We start from the raw sequence: 9,119 nt of genomic DNA, 5'->3' as shown, positions 1-9,119 counted from the left end.
CGCACAAATGATTTGGGGGTAGGGGGCTGACCCGGTCCTACTTCATTCACAACCCATATAACAAGATCCTGGGGGCCAAGGGTTTAAAAAAAAGCCCCTACAATGTGGGTCAAAAAAGAATGGGCTAAATATAAAAGGAGCCAGGACTAGCCCCAGGGCTTCCAAGAAAATTGACAGCTCTACCCAAGAGTAATTACCCTAATTTCTAATTCCAAAAGTAGGAAAAATATCATCACATCTACTTCCTTCCATGTATTATGCCATGCGATATATTTCTTTAGAAACTGATTTAGTGATGAAATATTTTTCATTATTCGCAGAATTTATCAAAGGTTACACATCAAAAACATTAAAAAAAAAGTTAGAGATACCAATTTCAATATCAATTAATTTTGAAATTATAAATAGATATTTAAATAAAATAAATTGTGTCTATACATGAAACATAGCTTCAAGGTTTCTCAAGGATAAAAGATGGTATTTCAATCCAAAATTCAACAAAGAAAAGGAAAAATTAAGGGTGCATATCTAATTTATCTACTAAAATTTATCCATGGAAAGTGGACTGATGAATACAAAGCTCCTATTCATTAATCAAACACTACAACATCTAGTATAAGAAAACAACCCCAAAAGCAAAAGAAAATTTCAAACATTCAAATCATGATACATTACAAAGTCAAAAACAATATGGCACTTAGAAAAAATAGAAAGAATTCCACAAGGATGCTTATTATTCAGCTTCCACATTATCATATTGCCAAGGGTTGAAGTCTGGTCTGTTGTCAGATTCATGAATGGCCTCTGAACTATCTATAGCAGCACGATGTTCAGTATATTTACCATTGTATTGGTAAACTTCCAACTCACCCCAAGGGGTTGTAGTTACTTCATCTGTTAAATCAAACCATCTTGGTGTGAATTTATGGTTCTTGGCCTCCCGGTTTCTCTTCTCAGCTCTTTGCCTCTCCTCCAAACTGATAAACAAGTTTAAGCACATGCAAGGTAAGGAATTAGAATCTCTGAGGTGATGCTAATAGAGAACAATCAAAATTTTAAAACATTTCTTCATCTTTGTTACCTGCTCTTCTCATAACCAGATGTGGATAGATCACCCTTCTCAAGGGCCATTCTATCAGGACGCAGACGAGAATCAGATGCCAACAACTTCTTGGGAGCAGTGTCAAAGCTATTAATCTTATGTGCAAAATGTGTGTATTGAAATTTGTCCTTCTTAGGGACATCTGCAACTCTCCAAACCTGTGCAGAATGGAACAGGTTACTCCACACAACATTATTAAAATTTCTGGAACAACATAATTAAACTACACCTAGAAAAAAAGAGATGCATTAAACTACACTGTAGAAGGTTGAATAACGAACCTCTTTCAGTTCAGTGCCTGGAAGTGGTTCTCCTTCTGAGTCACAAACTTGGTAACTCATGAACTCGTTCCATTTTCCAGTCATCAGTATCTTGGGTTCGTCAGCAGAATTATACACGTATCCGTCCACTTCATACCTACCCGCACTGTAAATGCAAAAATCTTTCAAGTTAGATAATATGCATGACAGCAGCACTGAAGAAGTTACGGAATAAAAACACCGTATGCTGAGCAAGTAATAGGTTAAACGTGAAGATTTGATGGCAAGAGAAAGTAGTCATACCCAAACCAGCCACATGGTTGAAAATACAGCACCACTTTGTCCCCTGTGGTCAGATTTGTCAAGATCATCTCTCCAGGTGAATCAATCCACGTTCGTCCGAAAATCAAGTTGCTAACTTTTGTAGGAGGAGGCACTAAATCAAGGACCACTCCATCTTTTTTGAGGGTAACACGTGTTCTGCATCCATGTAAAAGTATGTTGCAAATGAATACAATGTAATAAAAAGAAAAATGCTCACTAATGAATATCGTTGTTGTAGACTTCTGGCATAAAAAAACTACATATTAAATTGATGTAAACTGATATGAAACATCCTTAGCCATAAGATACAGTGCAGAGTCAGGTTGTTTTGCAGAAATAATTTGTCAGTAACATAAGCGAAAACCATAAACAATCCCCAGATTTGATATAAGGAGAGAGAGGGAGTTTAATAACATCAAATTCCACAAATATAAGTAAAAAGGAAGAGAAGTGAAGAATGGTAGAGAAGTCTTACCTTCCAACAGGATATACATCCACTGAGTTGCCCAGAAATTTAGTTTTCAATTTCGATGTCACATCGTAAGTGAAATGTTCGTTTTCAGCATGCCCAGCACTCATTGGGGGGTGGTGGCTGACCTGCAGCAGTTTACAAGTCAGAACCATATTTAATACAGAAGCTGAAAAATTTGAATACTTCCATTACAATACTTCGTTGGTTCAGCATTTTGTCTGAAGAAACTGACAATTAACAGAAACTTAAACGCACCTGCTCTGCTATAAATGTCATGTCACCATGGTTAACCATTTCGTAAGTCTCACCAAGAATTGGATTGAATGGCTTCCATGTTCGCTGATATGCATAGTAGACAGATATGAAGAATGATGCTGCAAAAATCATTTGTAAGCTAATGTTTCATGCAATGTATACAGAAATAACACAGACAGGATGAAAGTCATCCTTACAAGCATATACTAGTCTCATGTATGGATCCTCAGTCTTGTCCGCCATATCCAACAGGTAAGAATACTCCATAAGCTGTGAAATTTATTACAATCAATGAAGTTGCACTGGCAGCAAACTTGCATAAAATACTGTGTCAAGGGAGTATCATAGAAATGCAGCAATTTATAAGTATGAGACAGACCTCAGCCATTCTCTGCAGCATTGTCATTGGCTCAAAAATAATAACTGGAAGTGTCACCATTGAAGTGATATCGGAGCCAACATACTTTTGCATCATTTTCCAGTAACTATCTCGCTCCTGTAAAGTAAGGGAAATCACATAACATCCAGAGATGATACACTACAAAAGGATGAAAAAATCTCCGAAGTTCATTTTGAGATAAAAACTAACTCATATTCAGATAACTAAAGATGAAATTGGAAGAAAATGCCAAAAAGCAAGAAGTTCACCCTAACATGCAAACCACATATGTTTGCTAAAGCTGAAAACATCACAGTTCCATAAGCACATTCTCATCCCTCTTTTAGAGAAAGATGACAAGCAACAATTTGATCAATAAATCTAGATTCAGTTAACTTCAGTCAGTATAGAGGAATAACTTCCTCACATGATAAATTTTCTTTTGACTCGGATTATGTTTTCATCTCCTATCTGACTTCATGTTTTGATTAGACAATCATGTGTGCAAGCCTTTCTTCACTTCACAATGTAAATTCAATACAAAATTAGAATAAGTAGTATACCTCTTGTTTCCAACGTCCCTTCTTTGCTTCTTCTTCAACATCTTCAGTTCCTCCTTCTGGATTAATAACCTCCAGTCCCTCATAGGCCATCATACTGAATACGAGTGTCAACAAAAATAAACCTTATTAGTCCAAGAGATCGAATCAGGAAATCAAACAATTACAAGTCATATTTCCAAGTTATGGTGAAACTGAGAATGCACAATTCTGAACTTGATTAGAATATGTTAAAAACAATCAAGAATCTCTTACATCATCCCATGCATCATAAGTGTGAAACATCCATAAGCTAAAACACAACAGTGATATCATAATAATCAACAAACCAATGATAAAAGATCAATTGAGAAAGATGATCTTCCAAAGCAAGGATCTCTTGCATCTAGCAGTGTTAAAATTTTCAAAAAGGGTAAATTCATTATCGGGAGACACCCAGATGAAGGAATTATAGAAAATCACCATCAAAACAAAGAAATTTATCAACTTCAAAAATTCAGACTCCAAAGGTTCATACCCATTAACGGATTTGGACATAGCACTGCCAAAATTGGACAAACTGGAAGCAATAGAAGCAAAAAAGCCCCCACCACCAGAAGCAGCAGCTTGCTTAGGATCATTTGGAGCCATGTCAAAAACTAAATCAAAGAAGGAAATCCAATTGAGAGAAGAAAAGATTGTTGGAGAAAGAAACAGTAGCAAACCCGATCTACTCAAACAAATAAAAAAAGGGTAAGCTACACTTAAATATGGTTTATTTATGAAAAGAAGGAACAGTGAATAATGAATATTTAAAAAACAATAATAATATTATTATAATATATAGAGAACAGCAGAGAAAGCAGTGATTTTGGTTGGCGGTTCTCGAATTTGAAAAGTCCAACCAGACTTGATGGAAAGCGGGGGGATGTTTCTTCCTTGAAGTGAGAACAGAATACAAATCAAAGAAGAGTTTGTTCAGCACGCGCGTGCAGAACGCGTGGCAGTGAAGGGTCAAGTTGAGTTTAGAAAATCCAAATTGGCGGCTTTACAGGGAACATGAGAGCTGTTTTGGCATTGCAATGAGAGGGATCACAACTTCTTGCCGGCTGCTTTGTTTCTGTCATCATATGATTTACATACATACATGTTTTTCATTTAGGCTAACAATGAGATTAATTTGAAAAAATTTCAAAATAAATTATCTTTTAAATAAGATCGTATTATACATAGGTCTAAATAAAAAAATACAAAATATGGAAACTAATTTATTTTAATAATTAATTAAAATCATTTTTTGTTGAGTAAAATTCTTAAAAGAATAAATTTAGAATAATTAGTTTCTTTTAAAAATTAAAAATAAGGTTTTGTAAATTGACAATGAATAATCATTAACTATAAATGTTTAATTTCATAAAAGAATTATATATTAAAAAAACATTCTAGGTTAAGTATTGTTTCAAATAAATATCTGAAATTAGAAAGAGTTTTTATATAAAAGATCTAAAATGAAGAAAATAAATATTTCACCAACATACACTAAAGAGTATTCATTTGTTTACAAATAAAAAATGTATATTTTTAATAAGATTATACTTTTTTTTGTGATAAATATGGAATAATTACAAGGATGTTCTTATAGTATATTAAATGTATTTATCAAATAATTAATAAAATTAGGAAAGTTAATACATGATATATTACTCATCAATATTTATCAATTATTTTTGTCATTCATAATATCAGGTTTTGTCAAAATGGTTAATATACATTTACTCATTTTTCTTTTTTATAACTCTTTCTAATAGCTAAATCTTATAATCAAAGTCACTAGATAAATTATAAAGTAAGGATCCTAAAAATATGGTAACATCCACTTGCAACTCTATCCATTATTTAGTCAAATAGTGAACTAATTATTTGAAGTTATAACAGCCCTTCTTTCTAGGTACATAATCATACCTTAAAGGCAAAATCTTCATACATTTGTATCTAAGCTTTTTTATGTTACAAAACTAAAGTTTTCTTGAAAACTAGAAAAAAATTATTGATAAAACTAAAATGTTAAAGGTTAACTTCTTAATAAATAGTGACATGAGTTTTAAATAATATACAAGATTTTGTGAATGATTGTTTTAGTTCTTATAAAAGTGTTTTTGATGGTGGTAAATCTTTGAAAAGATCTCAAGTTTAAAATCTATTATGTACAATCTCTTATATTAAAGGAAGAAATAATATCTCCTTCGTGGAAAATAAACATTTCTACAAAATATTTTCAAAATAATTAAAATTATTACAAAAAAAAAAAAATCAATATGGGATTTACAAAAAATTATTCAAGAATTTGAACTTGGATCTATTATTAAAAGGAAAATTATATAAGATCTCAAAATAAGATTTTTCACTAAAACTTCTCTAAAAAAATTGGTAATGAAAACATTTCTAAGATACATAAATAAGTTTAACATTTTTACCATTCTTAACAAGTCGCACTTAATTAGGTCTATATTTAGATAAGGAAATTTTGCTTGATAATACCTAAACCGTGTTTGGAATCCAAGTGTGAATCTAAGTCTCTTGGAAAGAAATGAGAAAGCAAAGCACTATATAAAGATGAAAGACCCATTAACTCATTGCCTTAAGGTTTTGGGTAAAGAGTTGTGTTAATCCCTTATATGGTTAGGTTCAGATGTCATTGGTGTTTATGTCTTCCCAGAAAACCTCCTCCTCGATAGATCCAACAAATAGCTCAAATACAACATACATCAAATCTTTAATTAAGTCCTAAGGTCTTGACTACAAATATTATTCCTCTATTTTTCCTTCTCAACTTCCATAATTCCTTTCTTGAATCCACCAAAAATTTGTTATCTTCTTTTAGTTATTCCACTTTCACCTCCAAATATACTATATGACTATTAAAACATTCTTCCCTTTTTCCATTTCTAACAAAATCACCAAATCCTCTTCTTTTTTCATTAAAATCCTCTTATTAAATTATTTGTAACTCTAATTACATCAATGAGCTTTTTACCACTATATTTTCCTTCAATAGTTATGAATTTCATTTGTCTTTCCTTTCTCTCTTTTTTTATGAAAAATTAATAAAAAGACAATATCAAGACATTTATAACAAATCATACCCATATAACAAGAAAGTTGGGATAAAATTCCCATGACTTACTCTTCAATTCACCTTTTCCTCTAAAACAATTAGTTATACATAGCACGTGAGAATAGGTATAGAGTTAGCTTGCTAGTACGAAAGAAATTCATTTAGAGAAAAAGTAGCTACACACAACTAAAACATATCCCTAATAAATATATATTCTCGAAACTTTAGAATGTTTTCACCTTTAGCTCTATTATTATCTCTTTTTTTTGGCTAAGCCTTAATGTAAAATCTATTATAAAAAAAAAAAAAACAAAAAAACAAAACGCACCCATTAAAGGTAAAAGAATTTTTGAGCCATGAAAACAATTTCTAAATATTCAAACAAAACCTTACATGCTTCAATAAAGCCTATGAATTCAAATATAATTAAGTAGGGATTAACTACATATTTCTCTTTCTTTCGAAAGATACAATGTATATCTCTAATTTATTTTAATGTTATTTGTTAGGAAATATGATAATTATGATATTAACCCTGCACTTTATATACTTAAAAATATAATAATAAAAAATAGGGGTGAGCAAATCGAACTGAACTGTACTGTACTGCTAAAAACTGAACTGAACAGTAAAACAATTCAGACAAACTGAACTGAACTGTTTTTTGTTTTATCAAACTGAACTGAACTATACTAAATTGTACTAAATTACAGTATGAACTATTAACGTAAAGTACACTAAGTGAACTATTAAACTGAACGGTTAACTATACTAACTTAACTGAACTATCAACTATACTAACTGAACTGAACTATTAACTGAATTGTAAATTGCACTAATTAAACTATTAACTAAATTATAAACTACACTAATTTTAACTAAACTACAATATAAACTGAACTGAACTACTAACTATACTAATTTTAAATTGAATTGTACTAATTTTTAAACTAAATAGTATAACAATACATGTTCTTTTTAATTGAAATTTATTTTAATATTTATTTTATTTTATTCATAAGTGTCTAATAAATTGATTTTTAATTATTATTTTCTATTTTATTTATATTTCTTTTATTATTAAAAATTATTTTATTTTTTATTTATTTATTTTATTTTATTAATAAAAAAAATAAAAAGAAACATCATTAACTAACATAATATATATATATATATATATATATATATTATATAACTTAAAAAATATAAAAATATAAATTACATTTTATATTTTTATTGATAAAAAATATAAATTTTGTGATAAAAAATTGTCTTCAAAAATTCATTATTATTTTTTTTATGTGAACAATTTTTTTTAATTAATATTTTATTATTAAATAAAGTTTTTTTACAAGATGAAACAGTTGAACTAGTTAAACTGGAACTAGGGAAGATGTAAGAGTAGATACAGTTCTTACAGTTAATTGTAACTGTTATAAGTTCAGTTTTTAAAAACTCAACTATAAAATAGTATACTGAACTGTTAGTAGAAGTGAATTAGTTATTTTTAGTTTAATATAGTACAGTTAACAGTACAATACAAATCAATTATTTTTGTCCAGTCCTAATGAAAAAAGGTCTTTTAATATATGTTTACAATGATATACTGATATTCATGATGATCGTGGTCTCTCTTCACTGTAATTCTTTTTTTACTCAATGCAATTAACACTTGTATTAATTAACATTAATATTATCATTTATTTTTAATGTAATTCCTCGGTTTTAAGTTTTTAATTTAGTCACATTTTTATTTAAAAGGAATAATAATGTTGTTGTTGTAGTTAATGAAACAAATGTGATTGGATAACATGCCACTTTGTGAATTTATTATGTCATATTGTTACTCTCTTAATGCTAACAACAATTTAAATGAAAAGACTAAAATGACTATTTAGAAAATTAAAATCAAGTCAAAAATATCGGAACTACCTTAAAAAAATATCAAATAACAAATCTATTTAGCCATGATATATAATATAATCAGTTGGAAAGAATTGAAAAAAAAAGCAAAGTAATATATATAGGATTTGAGTTTTGTTCCGCGTCTCCAACGTGTATTAAATTAAATACTTCCATCTATTTTGAACAGATACTTCTTTCTTAAGAAATGCATAACGCAACCTATTAATCAACTATCTATTAATTAAATATATATTATTTGGATAAATTTCTCTCTAATTTTTATAAAAAAAATAATATATAAATAAATAAAATTAGTTTTATAAGTTCAAATTTATTTATGCATAAATAAATTTCTATAAGTATCTTAAATAATTTTAAACAATTGATATTAACTATATTTAGCTTATAAATTCCATTTTTATGAATTTTTTTTTTGTTTGAATAGTTTGCATTAATAAAGTAATGGTTTTTCTTCAACGAGTTTGTTTTTCAATTGACTTGTTTTTACTAACGCACTACAATTATTGCATGTTTCTCCTTTTTTTTTTAAGAAATCAATATAATATTAATTGCACTTGTTACAAAAAAAAAAAGAGAGTTAATTTAGTAATGGAAATTGAGTAACACAAAAATATTTGAATTATCGAAATTAATATCATGAATCAATTTAAAACTTTAGACTCTAGAAAATGGGAATCTAGGGTTGGCCACATAATGCACACACATGGCAAAGTAAAGGAAGAGAAATGGCTGTCTTTTTGTCTTTGT

The 9,119-nt window shown here is 29.2% G+C and overlaps 1 protein-coding gene across 1 annotated transcript; it reads right to left on the bottom strand.

The window, feature by feature from the left end:
* Positions 1-493: 493 nt before the first annotated feature.
* On the bottom strand, positions 494-4,090 carry LOC106754557 (oxysterol-binding protein-related protein 3B). The gene is made up of 10 exons (XM_014636585.2): positions 3,870-4,090; positions 3,356-3,449; positions 2,793-2,909; positions 2,611-2,683; positions 2,414-2,532; positions 2,162-2,283; positions 1,666-1,842; positions 1,384-1,528; positions 1,082-1,260; positions 494-977 (listed from the first exon to the last, which is right to left on the bottom strand). The coding sequence occupies exons 1-10, from the start codon at positions 3,980-3,982 to the stop codon at positions 734-736; spliced, it is 1,383 nt and encodes a 460-aa protein (XP_014492071.1). The 5' UTR covers positions 3,983-4,090; the 3' UTR covers positions 494-733.
* Positions 4,091-9,119: the final 5,029 nt, after the last annotated feature.

Source organism: Vigna radiata, unplaced genomic scaffold, assembly GCF_000741045.1.
Source record: "Vigna radiata var. radiata cultivar VC1973A unplaced genomic scaffold, Vradiata_ver6 scaffold_111, whole genome shotgun sequence".
Classification (NCBI taxonomy): Eukaryota; Viridiplantae; Streptophyta; class Magnoliopsida; order Fabales; family Fabaceae; genus Vigna; species Vigna radiata.
This window is presented reverse-complemented; position numbering and strand designations above follow the sequence as displayed.